The 21,383-nt window shown below is 38.3% G+C and overlaps 1 protein-coding gene across 2 annotated transcripts in view; it reads right to left on the bottom strand.

Annotated features, from left to right (window-relative positions):
• Positions 1-2,183: 2,183 nt before the first annotated feature.
• Positions 2,184-21,383, bottom strand: part of LOC101860748 (uncharacterized aarF domain-containing protein kinase 5) — a 63,387-nt gene continuing 44,187 nt past the window's right edge. Inside the window, exons 11-14 of one of the 2 annotated variants that reach the window (XM_005101508.3) lie at positions 20,625-20,802; positions 19,732-19,806; positions 15,971-16,195; positions 2,184-12,914 (exon numbers count right to left, since the gene is read on the bottom strand). In XM_005101508.3, coding sequence (XP_005101565.1) covers positions 12,899-12,914; positions 15,971-16,195; positions 19,732-19,806; positions 20,625-20,802 — 494 coding nt within the window. In that variant the 3' untranslated portion in view covers positions 2,184-12,898. The remainder of the gene's footprint in view (positions 12,915-15,970; positions 16,196-19,731; positions 19,807-20,624; positions 20,803-21,383) is intronic. The other variant, XM_005101507.3, reaches the window with a different exon arrangement.

The following is a 21,383-nucleotide window of genomic DNA, read 5'->3' as shown; positions in this document are numbered from 1 at the left end:
AAACCCATTCAATTTTGTATACTGAGAAAGAAAACTATTCAATCTCAATAGAAAAAAGTATTTTTCCTTGTCAGACCTATTGTATAAAATAATGCTTCCATATTTTGACAAGTGTTTGTTTACAGTGCTTGGAATAGAGTTCCTGATTCTGTAAGGCAAAAGAAAAGCCAAACCTTGAGTGCCTTGAATGTATTACATTCCATCACTAATGTATTTGATGTAAGAAAGCTTTCATGTGTTCTGTTTTTGTCATGTTATTTTAACGAATAGCTTCAAGCGTGAACTTTATTTATAATATTGCCAAATCTTTTTCTCATACGATGCTTCATGGTGTGTATTTTCGCTCCTAATTTTCATGAAATTAGTTTTTGATCTACTTTCTTTTGTAAATATGTTTTTTAAGCCTTATAAACATCACATTACGTAGTCAGCAAAATGCTGATGAACTTGTGATCAGATTTAATTTAATACAAAGCTTTAAGTGGAACCAAGTTAAAGGTTTTAAAAACCACCTATGTACAACTGTTGATTTACTACATTCAAGAATGTTGTTTTATCTTTGTCCACTTGCGATGTGACAACAGGCTTTGAAGGCCCTAGCAGTGTAATATATCCTATTTATTGACTCTCAGCTTCATTGAGAGTATTGCATAGATGTGCTTACATGTGATATGAAATGGTTATAAATGTTCTTATTTATGAGAAGTATGCTACACTGCTGAACAGCGGGGTATTTTTTGTTGTTGTTAAATTAAGCTTCCAACTTCAAGGTAGATAATAAAAAGCTTAGAGAGCTCATTTTACTGTTCATATGCCGTGTTTAGACATGTTCCTCAAGAAGCAAAAAATGCCAAACATACTGCACTTCTTAAATTTTTTGCAATGGAAACTGGACCAGTAGTGGGCTCCATTATATTTCTTAGAATTTTAGGCTATGGATGAGAAAGCATCATCTTGCGGCTCAAACTTGGATTTGAGACTTAAATATATGCCATTGATTTATACATTTTTCAACCTTGTGTTTTCTTATACTTAAATAAAATGCTTTTAAAAAACCTTAAAAGTAAGAGCCTTTTCAACATCTTTTTCACTGCTATAAAATAACCTCCTTTTAGAATCCTCATAGGAAAATAATGAAACAAAAAAAAAATACTCTTAAAACACAAAGCTAACAATTAGTGCGTATCATCTGTTCAATCTTTCTCCATAGCTTAACTGAACTTTCTCATACATCATTAGACAGGCATGGCCAGTGTGTATCTATTTTAACTCTTTATCTCCGAGGGGGTAAACCCATTACGCCGGGGCCCTTTTTTTTGGTGCTAAATCTAAAAATGACAAAAACGTCATTAAGTTTAAGTGGGTCATAAAATCAAAACTAGCAAACCTATTTTGATAGTTCTTCATCTAATGAATGAACTTCCGGTTTAAGAGACCTGTTTTTGGCAATTCCCGAAAAGCGATTTGCCGCTGGGAGCAGCTTGCCGGAGATAAAGAGTTAGAGGAAGAAAAGATAAAAGTTAAAAAATTAAATTCATTTTCAAATAATAATAATCTTTCCCTTATCTAGAAGATTGAATTTACATTGAAATTCTAAACACAGTGGTTTTGACCATCAAGAAAACCAACTTATTGTAACTTTCTGCTGTAGAAGTCATATAAGACTTCATATTGACAATTAATTATAAATAACTTATAATGACAATAACATATGGCGCTGGAAGATATTGGCACATGATGCTTTTCCCTACCATACCATATGCCATCATTTAAATTTAAACAATTTTTTACCATCTTTGAGTAAAAAGAGGCACATCAACATGATTATTACGGTAATTATTTATGTGCAAGGAAACCAAGGTCGGAGGTCGACAAACAGAAATAACAGAGGGAAAGAAAAAACTTTTATGCCTGTCAACAACTCACACTCGGTATTGAAAAATATTGTCTCTACATGGGACAGTGTTATGGCTTGATATGACATTAACTTGTAGACTTTAGTCATTAAATTTAGTAAGAAATTAAGCAGTAAAAGACTCTCTGTACAGCAAATGTTTCTAAAAGTAAAAGCTCTTTCAGTTCAAGTATCCTTATTTCTTTAATATGTCTTCTCCCAAAATAATTTTACTATCAGCTATCAAGTTTAAATGTGAAATTTATTAAAACTCAAACAAAGAAGCCAAAGGTAGTAATAGCATAATTTATTCAAACTACTATTCCATATAAGTCATTCCACTTCAAGACATCCGTCCAAATAAATACAACCATATCAATAGTATTGATCAAATATATTCAAACTAATCATATTTACATTGCATTTATGTAAAAAATAAATGATGTCATAATGACCAGTTTCGGCATAGGGCAAGCAATGGGAAATATTTTCTAAAATGCAACGTATATATATTTATAATCTGAGTATGATTGAGCCCATGAAAAGAAACAGTCTCCTTGAAGTTCAGTTATATTTATATGTGTGAATAATCAAAGTGAAAATAAAATGAGCGACTGATCGATTATTATAGTAAAATGAGTAGATGGCGATGAACCCAACACAACCAACAAGAGTCAGAAGTAGGTAGATCTATCTTTTGAGAACATTTTGAAAAAAGAGAGACAAATGTATATCAGTGTCTGAACAGTAAGAGATCTGGAACAACATGTTTGTGACAATTGAGAATTGAAACTCAAAACTTAAACATGATGGTTACACTTAGCTAAAAAGAAATCAAGCATAGTAGTAGGCCTATATAAAAGCTGAATAGAAACTAATTTCCCCAAGCTTCACATTTAGAGGAAACGAACATGATATATTTATTGTATTTTCAAATAAATTCAAAACTAAGAATTTTTGTAATGGTCTACCTAAAGAATGGGCTCTTCAGCATTGCCCACAGAAGATGCAATTTCAATTCCTGAGTGTCAAAGCTATCCTAAGTTATCCTTTCAAGTATGACTTTCTGTCAGCTGGGATGCTATAAGTACTATAACCCATTCAAATCTGAATGACCGTGACGGGCAGGGTTAAAGCAGCCTGCCTTCTCAGTTATCTAAACTGTATCGATGGGGGTGAAACATAATTACAATCTTATAACTTAGTGTAGCATATGATGTAGGCCTACTAGAATATTACCTTGTTAGTTTCTTAATACTGTTTGACATGAATGTGACTATTTTGATGTGTGCCTTGTCATTCTAGAGCTTCCTTTATTTCTTTTTTTTTTTCATTAAAAAAGTAATTGTACCAATGCAAAAGATTTTTTTTTTCTTTGGACACAGTTGTGAGTCTCACAGCTTTGTATGTTTTAAGTTAAGCATGTCCCTTTTAAGAAAGTGGGAAAGACTAAAGAAGAGAATGATAACAAGAAAAACTGCTTTAGTCATTCTCTCCTGTGCTGTGACACCCAACACTTTGACTTGCTGGTGGTTGGAGGGTGTAAAGGTACAAACACAGTGGATCAGCCTTTCACCCCCTTTTGTCAAATAACAAAAATGTGAGGAAAGGGAGGCGAATTGGAAGGGACCTGAAGTGACAGAGTGGATTCGCCCTCCTCCCCTCATCTTTTTTTTATTGCTCTGTGCAGCTGCTGATGCTGCATTAGTTAAAAGGCCGATGTCAAATTTCACGTTGATATTGGGGTTCATAGAATCAATGAACTCCGAGAAAAATTTACTTTTTGCAAATATCATTTAGTGGATAATGTTTTTTATAAATGACGATTTAAAAAAAAAAAATTATCTGAAAATGAAAGCTGATGCATTCCTGCTTCCCCTTGTTGATAAGATTGGACCTTACGTAAAACAAAAACCACAATTTTTTAAAATGATGCAAGACAACACCCATCAATACCACTATATATACACAGTGGGAACGAGCGAGGAGAATGAAATTTAAGGACAGACCTTAGTTATCGATCCCTCCCTTTTTTTTTTTTTTGCAGTATGGGGGAGTGAAGCGAAAGGGACGAAAGGCGACCCCACTGTAGCACGCGCAACGCATTTGTTGTTGATTAAAAACATTCACCAAAAAAGGGAGGCGAGGCAGATACCCCCAAAAAAGGTGGGGAAGTGGAAGGCGAATCCACTGTGTTTGTACATCCATCACAAATAAAAGCTTCATAAATACATCTCATGATTAACAAACATCTGCTTGCCTGGGGCAAAGTTTTAATATCGCAAGTGATTTGAATTACCACAAGAAACTTCAAATGTACATTTGCATCTCTGAAAAAAATCATTTGACTCTTTATCATTTAAGAGAGACAGTTTAATTCACACACTGAGAATATTAAATATTATAACATCTCTATTTAAGTTAATTTAACAGTAAGTTAATCCCAGGTTACCCTGATTGGTAAGGTTAAAGTAGTCTGCATCCTAAAGGATACATATGGCGTTGATGGGGGCCATCAGCCATTTACAATCATTCACAATCTAGACTACTAAAACATCAAAATTGCTTTTGAAAAAAGACCTTTCACTGTTACTCATTAAATACATAAAGGTCAATCCACTTTCAAAGCAACTTACCCAAGAACTAAAACAGTCATCACTTCCACCCACTCGTAAGATTGGTTACATTGTTAGCAAAGACCATCTCATTTATTCAAACTCTACCACAAGCTACTTCACAGCCATTAAGCTCAGTACAGGGAAGGCTATCTAAGTTTTCAGCATCACAAACTTCCCAATCTTCATCTCTATTAAATAGTGAAGTGTGTTTAAACTAAACACAGTTTTATTAATCCAAAAACAGAGGTAAATGGAAATGGAAAGAAAATAGAAGCTCCCTTTTTTCCTCTGTGTAAGAAAACTATTGATAAGCCAAAATGCTTCGATTTCTAAACCGAAAAGAATTCCAGGGGTTATATTGTCTAAATCTTCACCATCAACCCTCTTGTAACACAAATCACAATAGATAGCATTTGTATAGAGCAAATCTCACTCAACAGCTAGTTCTATACACTTTACAATCTATATATTATTACCCCAGCAGACCTGATAGCATTCTGAAACAACCCCATCTTCCTGGGAAGCATAGTGCAAGCTGCCATTTCTTTTCAGTACTAGAACACGAATCACGAACATACTGTCTATGGCTGAGTACCCATGCTCACCTGGGTGAAGTGAGGAAAATTCGCACTTTGGACACAACGACGGGCCTGAGGCTTGAACCCCCTAACCCGCAACCTCAGGATTGTTCTCGAGTCTATTTCTTCTGTTTCACTATTGAACTTCTGATCATTCATGTTATGTTTCGGTAATTAGTCGTGGATTTTTCATTTGCAAATCCAGAAAAGCAGGGGAGATTACTTTCACTCTCTCCTTCCTTCCACCTGAACAGCATAACCGTTGTCTGCTAATTTATCTTTACAGTGTACAACCAAAGTGCCTGTTTTTGTTATGTACCCTCACCATGGCAAGTCAAACTAGTACCCACTCAACAGGTTATGAGCCCAGTTCGCGGTACAGTAGACTTTTATTCGATGGGGATAAGAATAAATATGAAAAATGGGAGGTGAAGTTTCAAGGGTACATGAGACTACAGAAACTGAAAGACATCATACTGGCAGGTGATGGTGAAGAAGTTGACCAAGCTAAAAATGAAGAAGTAAGTGAGCTTATCCAGTTTTTAGACGACAAGAGTTTGTTTTTGGTTAAAAAGTGAGATGCTGTAGATGATGGGAGAGCGGCTCTCAAGATTTTACGTCAACTCTATGCAGGCTCAAGCACTCCAAGAATCATTAGTTTGTACACAGAACTGACTTCCCTCGTGAAGAAACATGAAGAAAGTGTGACAGACTATATCATTAGAGCAGAAACAGCAGCAGCAGCACTGAAAAATGCTGATGAGACAGTCTCAGATAGCCTTCTGATAGCTATGATCTTAAAAAGTCAACCTGAAACCTTCCAATCCTTAGTTGCTGTGATAAAAAACAACAGATAACAGAATTTAAGATCTCTTTGAGGAGTTTCAAAGAGACTAAAAAATCAAGGGTCCAGTCTGGTGATTCTCTTCTGAAGAGTGGGCAAAGGGCAGCCAGTCAAGGTACCGGCAGCGTTAGAGCTGCTATGGGTGACAACAAGAGTTCTCCTGTATGTTTCAGATGTGGACAACCCGGACACTTCTCTAAGAATTAAAGGCAAAAGAAACTGTGGTCCAGTTATGCAGAAAGAATAATCCCTCTGACATTCTGACAATACATGCAGATTTCAAAGGAAGAACACAACAGATACAGTCAATGAGGTTGCGGATGCACGATACAGAGACGGCAGCCCACAGAGATGACCAAAAACATACATTCGCATTCAAAGCGAAAACGAACATTGATCAGAAAATAGAATTCAAAGCTGACTTGATTGATTGTGCCCATAATTTGAATGATGTGTCAAAGTTCAGTTCATTTGATTACACATTTAGATCTGAAAAACATTCCATAGAGCTAGCGAATGAAGAAAGAGTGAATGTAGCCATGAAGAGAGGAAATGCAAGTATGAAATTTACAGATTCTGATGGTAATTCTGTAGATTTTACTCTGAAAAATGCTCTGTATGTACCAATTTTTCCTCAGAATATTTTTTCAGTTCATGCAGCCACAGGTGAAGGAGCAAGTATTTCATTCCACTCAGATACAGCAGAACTTGACAAAAATGGTGCTGTAAGCTTTCCAATTGAAAAGCCGGGCAAATTGTAAAATCTCAATACAAACAGTTCAGATGATACTGTTGACAAAATGAATTACATTCAGGATCTTATGGGCTGCATGAAACACTTAGGCACTGCAATTTTGATTATGTTTTGAGGCTTGAAAGTGTTGTCAATGGCATGAAGATAAGTGGGAAGGCAAAGAAGAAGGACTGCGAGGTGTGTGAAGGGGAAAATGACGAATGAGAGAAGTAAGAATCCACGTGAACGTGCCACTTCTCCTTTGGAGTTGGTGCACTCTGATCTTACAGGTCCAATTACTCCAACTTCACATGAAGGCTTTAAGTATGCAATTGCATTTACAGATGACTATTCTGGTGCAATGTTTTGTGTACTTTTTGAAAAGTAAAATTGAGACTATTGGGGTCAACAGAAAGGCTTCTTGAAGATTCAGTCCCAAAAGGGAAGGTAAAGTCAATTAGATCAGATAATGGGACAGAATTCACCTTCGGAGAGTTTAAGGCACTCCTAAGGAAAAATCAGATTAAGCAAGAAATGTCAGCTCCTTACTCGCCCCATCAAAATGGGACAGCTGAAAGGCAGTGGCGTACCATTTTTTAAATGGGGAGATATGAGCTGCCAAAAGAGATGTGGCCTTATGCAGTGCACACAGCAGTGTACAATCGAAACAGGTGTTTCAATCCAAGGGAGAAACAAACATCAGTACAAGCACTGACAGGGCGCAGACCAAATATTTTCGAACATGCGAGTCTTTGGCTGCGACTGTTATGTGTACTCTTAGCAGAAGAAAAAACTAAACTAGAGATGCAAAGAGGGAGTTTTTGTTGGATATTATAGGTGCAGTCCAGCACACTTGATTATTTTTGTGATACTGGGAAAGAGATAAGATGTAGAGTGGTACACTTTGTAGTCCTAAAGAAAGTTTTTGATTGTGTTGAAGGTGAAACTCATACCACTGACTTTTCAGATGATGATGTTTTTGTCAAAAGTACAATTCCTATTGTTATTTGTTGAAAATGTTCCTGATGAGAGGTCAGAATGTAAACAACCAGAAAATGAGCCATCCTCTGTTGAGCAAAATGGGAGATATTCCAGAACAGAGAGAAAAACCTCCTTCGTACATGTCTGATTATGACACAAAATCTGGTGAAGACAATGTCATGTTGAATGTTGATTTTTGCTACAAATTTTCTTCTTTTCCTCAAACGTTTAAAGAAGCCACCGATTCATCTGAATCAGAGTTTTGGAAAGAAGAAATGACTGAAGAAATCAACTCCCTGAAAGAAAATGGTACTTACACTCTGACCACTCTCCCTGAGGGTAGACAATCAGTGGGGGGGAAAATGGGTGTTTACTGTACAATCAAAGAAAGTGCAAATGGTTCCAATTCCTACAACGCTCGATATGTGGGCAAAGGGCATGGACTACTACTTCATGGACTCGCAGCGGAGCTTTCCCGTGTCTCTCAGTGAAGGCCAGCAGGCAGCGGTAAGCCAGCTTCACAGCGGAGGGTTGAAACTGGGTCGGCTCGCGTTAAAAATAGACAGAGTTGGCACAGGAAGTCTGTAAAAAAATATTTTTTTTTGGCGCTGCTTGATACGGTTTTGTTCATTCGGTGTCATTCAGAATTATTTAGATGCATGTGTATTTATTACAAGGGTGTATTAGATGAGTTTAGTATGATTATCAGATAGGTGAATGGAGAACTATTTTGCACGGTGTATTCATAACAGCTGAGTGCTTTGGTCAAAGATGGCAGCGCCCATGATGTTTTAATTCTTGTGCTCATTTGAAAGTTTGAAATCGTGCTTTTTAAAGTAAAATCATGGTAAACAAGTGTAATCTAGTGAACTGTAAGGGCAACTACAATGCAAAGAACAAGTGTAGGGTATTCAGACTACCCCAAAGAACGAGAGTGAGGGGAAGGAGTGGATTGATAAAATCCCTCTACGCCGATACTTTGTGATCGATCCGGACAAGTTTTTTCTTTGTGAAAATCACTGGCCCGCTGATGGATATCCTCTTGTGAAAGTACCTGGTGGCACACGACCTGCAGTTCCTTCTTCTATCTTTGATGTGCCCAGGTCTTGTTTGCCAACACCAAAGTCTTGACGTCGCACAGATGTATCAAACATTGAAGCTAGGCAGCTCGAGTCCCTGAAGGCGAAGGACGAAGTCTCAACATTTGCCGCCTTTCAATCAGAGAAGGAATTGAAGAAATTGTACAAGAACTTCATTATCTCGAGAACTGATGATCGTCTGGTGTGGGTTTTTACGACAGACGATTACAGTGATTCTGTACTTCCTGTTGTGGTTGAAAACAAAGTTACTCTCACCTCACCACTAAGTTTCAAGGCCTTCAAGAGTGGAATCAGGGTACCACTGGGAAACTATCTTCACCCTAACAATGGATTTAAATCACATCAGATGTTTTTTGATGCTGTGCGAAGAGCTGTGAACTTTGAACCCCATTTTGATTCTTTAGTTGAGAAAATTGTGAGCATTCTGGGTGTGCATGAAAAGCTAGACTCGGACTGTTGTACGGACAGCGACAAAAGGAAAAAACTTGTATTTCTCACTCATCTGCTTCAGCTTTTCATCAAGAAAGAATATTCTCTTCAGGACTATTGTTTTGCTCTTGAATCATTCCCGCATTGTAAGTATGAGCAGCTTAGAGAGTACTTGATTCTGCCAGCAAATGGAAACTCCAGTCTGTTATCTCATCTGCGGACATTGCATCTGTTTTGGAAAAAACTTTCAGAAATTTAGAGGTAGAACAGCAGAAAAATGTGTTTCTCCAGGTGGACCAAGTCAAAATCAGGCCTAAAGTCTCTTTCTCTGGTGGCGTCATCAGTGGAAAGGCAAAAAACAAAGCGGATTGTAGAGTGACTTCGATGCTTAGTATTATGATGGAAGCACTGCACAAGGGACCTAGTGTTATGATTTCAGTCACACCAGTTCACAGATTGGATGCTAACATCAGTTTTCTGTGGTTAGGGAGGCAGCAATACAGGTTGAGAAAGCAGGCGGCAGAGTTATTGGTACAATAACTGACAATCATAAAGTCAATCAACAGTTTTGCACATTGTTTGCCAGTTTCGATCAGTCAACAGGCAAAGCTGAACATCCACTGAACTCTGATCGTGTGTGGTTTCTTCTCTATGACACTGTCCATATCTTAAAAAGCATACAGAATAATTGGATCACTGAGAAACACTCGCACTCAACGACCACACAGCTTCCTTTGAGGATGTGATTCATCTCTATGAGGAGGAAAAAGATCACATCCTGAAAGCGACCCCGTTGATCCGTGCTGCAGTATATCCATCACGACTTCAGCTCCAAAATGTGCATCATGTAGGCCTACTCAATGTCTTCAATGAAAAGGATGCTGCATTACGACTGAAAGGAAGTGATGGAACAGCTGACTTTATTGAGACAGTTCTGAACTTTTGGAACATGGTGAACGTATCACGAAAAGAACAGGAAGAGCGGTTCAACGACCCTCACGTGCAGTTCAAGTGAAAGGCACGCCCTTGTTGAGCCACTTTCTGGAGGTGTTCACCAATGCAGCTTCTGGCCAGGGGCAAACAAGAGACACAAAAAAGGCCTTAGTTCAAACCCTGTCGGGTCTCCAGGCCATCTGCGACTACCTGTTGCCATCAAACCCAACCTTTGATTATGTTGTACGGCGTGAGCTGCAGAGCGACAGGCTTGAGGGGGAGTTCGGTGTATACCAAGTTGTCTGAAGCCAATGCCTTTATGACAACTGGTGTCGTGTTTGCTGCAAACAAAAAACCTCTGGCCAAATATGCTGCCTCCAACCTTCAAGACCTTGATGTGGATCCTACCCCACAGCAACATTCTTGTCTAGGTGTTGACATTAACCCGGAGGATGCAGTGGTGATGGAGATCTGCGAAGCGGAAGTGATGCTGACTGAAAATTGACAAAGCAGAGCTGCATACGTAGCTGCTTGGTTTGCAGTGCTGCATACGTAGCTGCTTGGTTTGAAAAGAAATGTGCTGAGCATGACAAGATCCATTTTGCTGAGGAAGATGAGGTTTTGAAAGGTGAAGCTATTGACTTTCTTGGAACTGTTTCCAGGGGACAGCTGGTTATTCCACATGTCAGCACGTATAAGCTAGCCTGCCTTGGACCCAATTTAATGAAGACAGCGTGTCATTTTGCATGCTGCAGGAAGAGACTGATTAACATTGGGTGCTCAAAACTGTACAAACACCTTTCAAATGTACTTCTTCATGGCCTTCAGAAACTGGAACTGGACCAGGACAAGGATTCTGCCCTCCTACAGAAGTACAGACGTCCCTCAAGAAAGTGCACATGATGTAACTGTTGTGTGGGACCAGGACAAGGATTCTGTCCTCCTACAGACGTCTCTGAAGAAGCGCGCCTGATGCAGCTGCTGTTTGATGCCCGGTAGGCCCACCTTGGGCTCTCATCTAGAGTCTACAGTGTAAGTAAAAGATCAAGATAATAATTAAAAAGCACAAAAAAACACCCCGGCAGTAGTATAATTGGAAATTACTCTGGCGATCTGAGTTCAACTCTCGGCTGGTGGAATACACATAGTGCAAAATAGTTCTGCAATTAACAATCAAGTATATCCTTCTAGTATCTCTAGACCACAAGTTAAAAGAATAATATTCAATTTAACAAGCAAAAATGATATTTTTTTCTTGTTTAGCTTCAAATTTACCTTTTTGGTTGTTTTGTTAATGCTGTTCACCAATTTCACCACTCCTCTTTCTCCCTCCCCTTCTCTCTCTTTCTAGCTTTTATATTTTACATAATTTAATCATTAATGTTAAAAAATGAAAGCTAATTAAGACTACAAACATTTCATGATAAGAAGAGCAAGTCATACTTTTGATTGCTTAATGAACCTAGATAGAGATTTTTGCTAAAATTAGACTGAAACAATTAAGCATTAAGAACTGTAACACTTAAAACTTCAAAAATATACACTCTAGAATACTATTTGAGGATAAGCTAACATATTTGAAAAGATTTGTGATGAAGAAAGCTATGAATGTTGGTAAATCTAATGGCCTCTCCTAGGAAAGGCTGAAAATTGGCTGTGCGTCTCCTGTTTGTAGGTCTCCTTGGCAAAGGGATATAGCCAAAGAGAAGGACTAGATTATCTTGAAACTCTGAGGCTCATTGGGTACAGTGACTCCGACTGGGCATCCAGTGCTGAAGATAGAGGCAGCACATCAGGTTACAGTTTTAGTTTGACACATGAAGGTACTCTGATTTCATGGAAATCAAAGAAACAGTCAGTCAACAGGCTCTGTCAACCTGCGAGGCTAAATATAGCTCTCACAGTTGCAGTGAAGGAGGTTCTGTATCTCAGTCAGTCAGTTCCTAAATGATATAGGAATAAGTCTTGAAGATAATTTGCCTGTGGTCTTTGAGGACAACCAGGGCACAACTACCCTTGCCAACAACCCTGTGAACCATTGAAGATCAAAACACATTGATGTTCGATACCATTTTATATGTTCTGAACTGAACAAGAAGAGAATCAAACTCGAATACTGTCTATACTCGAATAGTTTTCTATAATCGTCCATTCTGATAGATCTGTGCTTACTAACTTGCTAATACAACAATCAATGGAAAACTGGGATAGATAGCCCCAAATTAATAGTTGGGCGACTCTTTGCGTTGACATGTAAACTGCACGGTATTTGTATAAATCTTTTGAACTAAGCTTTAAAACCGGTCCTTTAGGTGTAGACTTTCTCTATTTTGATACGCTGATTCGGAATATCACAATATTTTTTCAAGATAAAAATGTTGAAGGAAACTTTGCTACCCCAATTTTGTTCCCTCTCTAATGAAAACTTCAAAGGAAGCCGGCGGGAGTCAGCTGTCACCACCAGCTTGGCTTGCTCGAGTCCTCGCTAGTGGCCACACGCCGCACAAAAAATGAACATGTTCATTTCACTTCAACGAGTGTTGAAACATATTTCACGTTACAAGTTTCAATTTTTTTTTACAAACAAAAATAGCCCCCTCCCACTGATCTTTTTAAATTGTAGAAAGTTGTAGACACACAAATTTCACTTTTATCCATAAAGTCTGACATAAACAACAACACACACCTTCCCTGCGATGCCTTCAGGCACCACACCACCTCACATTAGCCACCCACCCCTGATGCCGCAAAGGGGAAAAATTTTGCTATTCCTAATGGTTCTCTCTTGCTACAAGCTGTCAAATCTGAAACAAAAACAAAAAACACAAATATTAATTTGTCATTTTAAGTCCACTCTAGTGAATAATGAAATAAGAGACCAGCGTGTAAGTTTTCAATAATGTAAAAGTAATGGAATGACGTATACATAATGTAGCATAGAAATACAGGTGCTGATATAGTTAATGGTTTACCGTGATACGGCAATCTACCATAACCCCACCCGATCAAATCGGCGGTCCTCAGGGTGTGTTTTGTCACCAGTTTCGAGTACAATATATATACCAACGATCATAGAAGTAAATATAAAACAGCACACTTAATTAAGTTTGCAGATGACTCTGTTATCATTGGATTAATAAATATTGATGCAATAGAGTATTCCAAAGAAATATGTATGTTTTTTAAATGGTGCAATTCAAATTTTCTAAAAGGGAACCCCTCAAAAACAAAGGAAATGATTTTTTATTGGAAGTGTCTAGGTACTCCCCAATTGGGCTCTACGTAGTCATGGTGTCTAGGTGGACCCAAAAAATGTTGGATTGTGATTGGCTCGCTGAGCCAGCGGTAGTTTACATTGGTTACAAGGCAAGGCTACTGATCATCTCGGGCGGTGTGTCGATCTAATGCTACTATAATTTATTTATATTAGCCCAGAGAGAGAGTATTTAATTAATAAACGTACCAAGATCTAGAATCTAGATCTAGATTTTGTTGTGCACCCAGCCAAGAGTGTGCAGTTAGGAAAGTAGATGATCTAAATCTAGTGGTGGCCTGGTGGGCGAATGACCGAAGAGCGACTCTTGACTACTCGCCTGTGAATTGGCAGAGACACACTAGGCCTTATCATGCAACTTGATTCACAGGTCTACTATCATAATTATCAACAGTAGGCCTACTTGCTTCTGTAGGCCTGGAGTCTACTAGCTTCAAATGGCTTCTTTTTTGGTGCACGGTTTCGGCACTCCTGTACAATTGCGGTCCCATTTGTTTACATGACTGCCATTGTGGGAGTGAATCTAGATTTTTAGATCTAGGTCTAGATCTAGATCTAGATTCTAGGTCTAGATATAGATCTAGAAACTAGATCTAGTAGATCTAGATCTAGAGATCTCTAGATTTTAGATTCTAGATAGACAACACAATCTATCTCTAGATCTAGATATAGATCTATATCTAGTCGTAAATCTTAATTCAGTTTAGATCTAAATACGAAACACGTACCGTAAAAATTAATGTACTACAGGGGCACTTAGATTTAGGCCTAGATCTAGATTAGTGTGATGTAGTCAAACGGGACCTCAATTGTATGGCCTACAGGAGTACCACTGTTTCTTAACAATATTATAAAGAAGAGTCCTACACTTCTTTAGTGAGCAAAATAATGATACATTTTGTTGTGTAAAAGTACTAAGACTGGTGTCTGGGCTATAATTTGGGCTTCGCGATAAAACAATGTCGCATAAACTTCGAAATCGTGTTTCAAAACTGAATCAAAACTTCCGATTTTCGGTGGAAACGCTTGACCCGGAAGTCAACTTTATATTGTGACCTTTATTTTAACATGGATATCTGGATTGGAATAGAAACCAAGCTAAAATTGACCGTCGGTTCTCGAGCCGCCGGGGGCGGCATAGCGTACTGGCGGCACTTTAGCCACGCCGCCCCCCCACGGCTCGGCGTAGCGAATGAGTTAAAGAACTCATTTCTGTGCAGATTTTCTGAAAAATGTTGATTAAAGGCACAAAAACATGTCAATTTTCAGTTACCACGGACTCTTAAGCAAAGGAAATAACTAATCTTTGGCGGCCATTTTCTCACTAATTTTACCTCTGAAAACAGTTGACCCTACCTCCTTCTTTTGCAAATATCTTGACTTGTATTCCAGATAAATGGATATTTTTTTTATCCAAATAAAGACAAGTGAACAAGCTTTAAGACGATACAAATGACTCTACATGACCCAAAATTGACGAGAGCCTGATTCCACCACGCTGCCTCACATATTGATACTACTGGACTCAAATTGCCAGTGCACTGTAATTGAGAAATCAATATTTTTGAGTGCTAGATCTAAAAGGTCAAAATATTTTTTTTCTACCCAAAATCACTACTTTTTGGTGAATTTACTCAAAAAGTACCACCCAAGACATGTATAGGTTTTTTTTCGATATCGGAGGTTATGATCCAAATGTACAAATATTATGGAATGTAAGTAAATAACCGCTCATTTTCCAATATTTTCCTGTTCTATATACAGTTATGGTTATTTTGATGTATAATTTGACTAGGTGCAAACATATTTTTTGAGTTTCATCTGAGATTATAAATTTTTTGTTTTCAAATTTTATCCGCAGCCAATCACAATTGTGTTGCATAATCGCCTCTTACAGGAACCAAAGTTGAAAAATACTCAAATAAACAATACAGATGTATTCTACAAACCATACTGAAAATGTTGGTATATAATATGTTGATATTTATATGAATTTATGGCCCCCAAGACCTGTGAACTGCATACTAGTCATCATCTCATTTCGCCCTCCCGAAAAAAATTCGTCCACAAGCCGAAAATAATACGTAGCGAATGAGTTAAACTACCCCCACCCCCCTTTTTTTACTCCCATTTCTGACCATGTTCCTCTCTCCAGCCTGCTCTTACTCTTACACATCAGCTTCTTTACTCTTGTCAATATGCACGGTCAGAATATGTGAAGGCAGACAAAATACACACTAAGTAATACATTTTTATGATCCTTGTTGATTGCCCTGTGGGGTGGGGGGTGAAAAGGGCCTAGTATGTTTGTATTGATGCAATGGTGACCAACTGTAAAAAATACATGTCAGTAAACATCTTGCAATTTTATAGTAGAAGTGGTTGAAAAAATTATCTTGCCGATTATCACACACACATGCACGCACACAGACACACATCAGACTTATAAAGTAAAGTCAGATGGAGTTACTTATTTTTCTCACGTCAGGCTCATACACACACACACATACACACACACACACCACACACCCACACCGATAAGTTTTCAGTATAAGACTTTTTCTAATATCTATGAAACTCTCACACCTTTTCTTCTCTGCATTGGTGAAAGCCTGTAACTCTTCCAGGGAGGGCGCTTTGCCCACCAGTTGCAGAAAGCGCAAGTAGTTGAGGGTTAGAAACATAAGCAGCTTGTGGGTGACGTTCTCCCTCCACACACGATAGTCGTAGAGGCAGCGGTGCCACCAACCCTGTAGCACTGTCAGAAAGGTGCCGCTGGAAGCACTGTCCCGATGGGAGCCTCGAATTGCACTGAGAAAACAGTAACAGCTTAAACCTTGTTGAATGGGAAAAATCTACCATGCAAATGACATTACAAAATTACTGAATGGCTGACAAAGTTCTTTATTTATGTGGAAATGGTTTTCTTTTTTAAATGAAATGTTTTTGTTCATGTGTGTGTGTGTGTTTTTACTCTCAGTATAATCATGTCATCAATGTAAAGTGTTCAAGAGCTTATACTTGTATAGGATACAGTGCTCCATAAATGCAATCTATTACAATTATTATAAACATTGGTTCTAATAAAAGCAAAAAATAATCAAAGCTTTCCATCCTCTTAGCTCAGTCTTCACAGAGATGGACACTCTCACACAGTGTTGGAATTACCTAAACCAGGCATGGGCAAACTGTGGCCCCAAAGCCAGATCTGGTCTACAAGCAATTTCAGTCTCGCCTGCATGTCAGCCAAGCAATGAATACGGTCCAAAGTGGGCTGATAATTAATAAGAACAAAACTGTCTGTCTTGAAAAATCAAAATTAAGAGTTATGGCTCAGCAGGAATCAATAGATCTAGTATTTTATCGCATTAAATGCCCTAGGGTGAAATATTCTATAGTGTCAAATTCAGTCTCTCTTGAGAGTCTGGATATTTAAACTGGCTTCACCCAGAATTCTCCTGCTTAGGCCTGCGGGATATTTAGAATAGCTTAATCTGGCCTGCGACTTGGACCCACTTGTCCATGCTTGGCCTAAACCAATACAATTACCCAGGTACCAAAAGAGGGGAAAATGAATGGGAGATCAAATGTAAGATACTTTGTTACCTTTGCCAATAAACTTTTTTCGTTTTTTTTTTATAGTAGAGGGTGTTACGGCCCTCCCGACTGCAGAACTTTTCTTGTGAAAAAGACAATTTTAAATCCCCCTGAAAGAATACATTTTTACATATAAATTTATCTGACTTCCAGCTAGTCTCCAAAAAAACATTTCAAACACAGATCTTACAAAAGAATAAGATCAAAGTCCATCAGCACGTCCTTCTCCACATGCAAGTGGTGATTTAGAAGACAGTGTTTTTGGTTCTCAGACTGGACACAAATCAGATAAACTATTCCAAGAAGAAAAAGAAAAACCCAGGTCCCATTTGGTTTCAAACCTTCAAAACCTGGATGACAAGTCAAGATGACACCCATTGGCCTGACAGAACAAGGCAGCGTTGCAACAAGGTTTGACTGTATACAATTAAATTACCAAGGTTGAGCCACTTCCATGTCAATTAAATAATGGCTGTTCAAACCTTTAAGTATCAAGGCAAGTGAAAATGTAACATGTTGACATGTTGACAAGACAGAATCGTGACGCTAACAGTTTGTTTTTTGTTTTAGTAAGTTTTACGGCCTTGAAACACAATTACGTCATATGAGTGCTGAAGATTAAAGGTGTTACAGGAGAGTTACAATAACAAACACAAATAAGGACAACAGCTGTTCGATAGGAACGAAGGAGCAAACCATACCAGATCATCCATCTGCCACCCACGTTTTGGCAGCTCCTACTTCCGCATGAAGTCACAAGCTTTAATAATCATTGTCCACTTGTTCCAAAGCAAACAACTTCTGAGTAAACAGAAGCCTATAAAACCAGTAACAGTCATTTAACACTTTTCCTACCGCGATGCGGCTGGCGGACGTAGCCTCGCTGGACCGAGAGCCGCAAAATATGGCTCAGGTGGCTTGCTATCTATTCCAATTCAGTAATGAAAAGACCCGAAATTCTCGGCCGATCCATGTTTTCAAAATAATAGAATAGACTTCCTCTTAGTAGGTACCACAAACTGAAATTTCAAAGTCCTCTGATTTCATAGTTAACTGCACTACCTTATAGAATTTATCATTCTGAGCATTTTGATACCAAATTTATACATATAGCTTCATTTTTAACAAAGTTATGAACAACTGAAGTTGCAGAAAAATGTTAGTTTTTTAATTGCGAAATGTCTACACTTTGAGATGTCACAACATTCTTAAATTTGAATGGACATTCACACAAACTTGTAGACACACACCTATGCACATAGAGAACAAGCTCAATTTTTTTTCAGGGCTATCAAATAACCAGAAGATGGAAATTTATTGTCGTTACATGGCTTTTTGACCAAAACGGCAAGAAATACAAGGGGATGTTAAAATCACCACTCGCGACTCGCGGCCACTGGCTTTTCGGCTGCGCGCCGGGCCGCGCTGAAGAGAAGGAGAGAGAATTTTATACGAAACCGGGGCGATGGTGCCCTGCTTGCGAGCCGACGGGGAGCGTCCGGTGTTTATTTGCGTATAATGGCTGTGTTATTCTTGAAGAGGAATGAATGGGCTTTTTCTGCCGATACATTTCCGTAATCAGTCCGATCACTGGTTCCATAAAAAAACAGCACCGAAAGTTTTCACACGCAAATCTCTTCTATTAATTCTTTAAGGACAGTCTTTAGAAATATATCACCCGAAAGAGCGTCTTCTTATCTGGAAATACCGACGAATCAGATTGCAGTATTTAATACCATACGCTCCCCGTTCCTGTTCAACTGAGGTCACTCAAAAAATCAAAACATGAAACGCGCTGCCGCGACAGTGAAAACCTTGATAGTGTTGTCTTTTATCCCGCAAGATTTTGCTTTTAAAAGAATCGTTGATTCAAATAAATAATACCACTAAAAAGAGGAAAAGCTCCTCTTTCTTCTGATATATCAAGAGTCTGTGTGTATGCATGATCACACGGTGTTCTAGGAGGGTAAAAATATGGGTTTTGGTCTCCGTGACTGTGCGCCACGGGGGCACACGGCCAGTTTGCGGTACCTACTTTTAGCAGATACGAAAGAAAATATATCACTGAGAGATGATTGTTAGTTATTTCAGCGCTTTTTTTGTCCCCTTTGTGAAACGTAAAAATGAGAAGGAAAGCGCTCCTCCGACTTCAGTAAATGTCTCATACTTTCACTTCTATAAATAAGGTACACATACATAACTTTCAACATTTCTTTGCATTACTTGAGACAAACAGGTCAAGGAAAAGCTCTGGGCCAGTGGTGGATTTTGGCCCGGTAGGGAAAGATTTATGCATAGAAAACCAAAGATGGATAAAAAAAGAAAGGGAAGAAAAGAAGTTGGACCTACTGGGGTCACCCTTCAACCTAACTAGAAGAAGGTCAACAACAAGTACCGATAAGAAATTGCCCCCTCTTAGCCCGTTTTATGAGAAGATAAAGGCAACTTGCACTACACACAGGAGAAATGTGTAACAAGTTACTGGTGCCCGTGATGTAACAGTTAAGCACTTCACTGTTGCACGTAGGAGACACGATTTCAATTCCATTTAGAGGAGGATTTTTATTGAGCATCCTGGTCTTTCTGCTGAGATGTTGTATCCTTCTCAGTTCAAATTGGCCCTGACAAGTAAAGTCAGAAGCCCGCTCCCTGAATGATCTAAACTGTGTCAATTGGAGCATAAAAACACCTATATCAATTTTTTTTTTTCAAAATAAGTTTACCCAGAAAAAAACCCAACCTCTTCATACCTTCTTGCCATTATGCCATATCTGTCTACTGTGTTGCCATGGTCTCGGATGATAGCCCTGATAGTGTTCAAGTTCCTATAGCAAAAAGAAGGGTAAATCATTCTTATTCTCAATTATCAAGCTTCTATAGTCTTTTGGGTAAAAGAACATTAATGCTTTATGTATCAATTCTCTAAAAATCTAAAACAATGAAAGTTTTATTGCCATTAGTTTTTATAGAAACCCAATCTTAATAACATTGTTCTTAAAAATAAAACCATTGAATGGGTATAACCAATCAGCACAATGTTAATATATTACTTTAGCTTTTAGAATGCATTAAACAAGGAAAATCAATCTCATCTTTACCAAAGACAATTTTACCTTTGGCAACATTAGATAAAATTTAAAAGAAAAAAAGATGGTAAAAAAATAGCACCAAATTACAACAAAGCAGACAGTTCCTAAAAGCCGATACAGCAAACTAATAAAGTAAAAGCACTCCTCCAAGTTAACAAAGATTTATACTAACCAGAAGCTGCAGCTCCAAGCATGACAGCAACAAAGCAGAAAAGAGGAAATAACAAAATATTATTGAACTTGGTAATTGTACAAGTTAAATGTTCCTTTTAACATTTAAGCAACAAGAACTCTGATTTTAGCATCAATCTTTCATGGGAATGAGTCAGCCAAGAGGATGGAGAATTTGAAAACTCTCCAAAGAACCAAAGTTCAAAGAATTCCCAAATGCAAATTCGAAACAAAGCCATTTGCACCAAAACCTAGAGACACAAGCAAACGGTGCACCAAACAATGATCCAAACTAATCTTTCAAAAGATTTTCTTTTTTAACAACAAGGTGATTCATGGGGCGCTCAATAAAAGAAGAACAGAATAAAGATTGTAGCACCGACCTGATAACTAGCAACAGGTTGCGAGGCATTTCTTTTAGCACCACCATTATCTGATCAAAGTGGTGCTGTGCCATTGTGCGCATGTGCTGCAGGTCATCAGAGGTCATAGACGTAGAGAGATACAAAGTCTTCCGTTTCCATGGCCGTTGCACCAGAATTTCACAAAATAACTCGTAGTCTGCAGAGAGGAAGCACAGACAACAAACAATAGATTGAGACCACAAGGAGATGAGGCAGCACAATGTATGAAACAGACCTTAACACAATCAATGTTTTCTTCACTGGCAGTAATACCTGGATGAGGAAGATAATTACATTGCGAGTATTCAAGCGCCTATTGACATAATTTAGACTATTTTGGAGACCTGCTGCTTCAAGCCTGCCTCTCAGGGCCAACTCGGTAAAGTGGGATCCAGCATCTGGAAAGATGAAAAAATTCTATGAAGCAGATTTCCCCAAAACATGAGAATAGAACTCATGTCTTTTGCATGCAACAATGAACAGCCTAACCATTAATCCACAAACACAGGATGCATTTTACATGATGGATTTTTTAAACCTGAAGAACAAAGGAAATTCGTTAAAGTTTGGGATATAAGGTGTAACTTTTTTTCTCAGCTTTAAATCCTGGGGCTTTAACAACTGTGCCACTTATTCGCAGATTTTTCTGACTGCAGGAGCATCACTGGACTCCCTCATCTATTCTTAGCATACATCTAAAACATTAAAAAGTTGACATTTTCCTCAACACTACTCTAT

Source organism: Aplysia californica, unplaced genomic scaffold (assembly GCF_000002075.1).
Source record: "Aplysia californica isolate F4 #8 unplaced genomic scaffold, AplCal3.0 scaffold00286, whole genome shotgun sequence".
NCBI classification, from domain to species: Eukaryota; Metazoa; Mollusca; class Gastropoda; order Aplysiida; family Aplysiidae; genus Aplysia; species Aplysia californica.
This window is presented reverse-complemented; position numbering and strand designations above follow the sequence as displayed.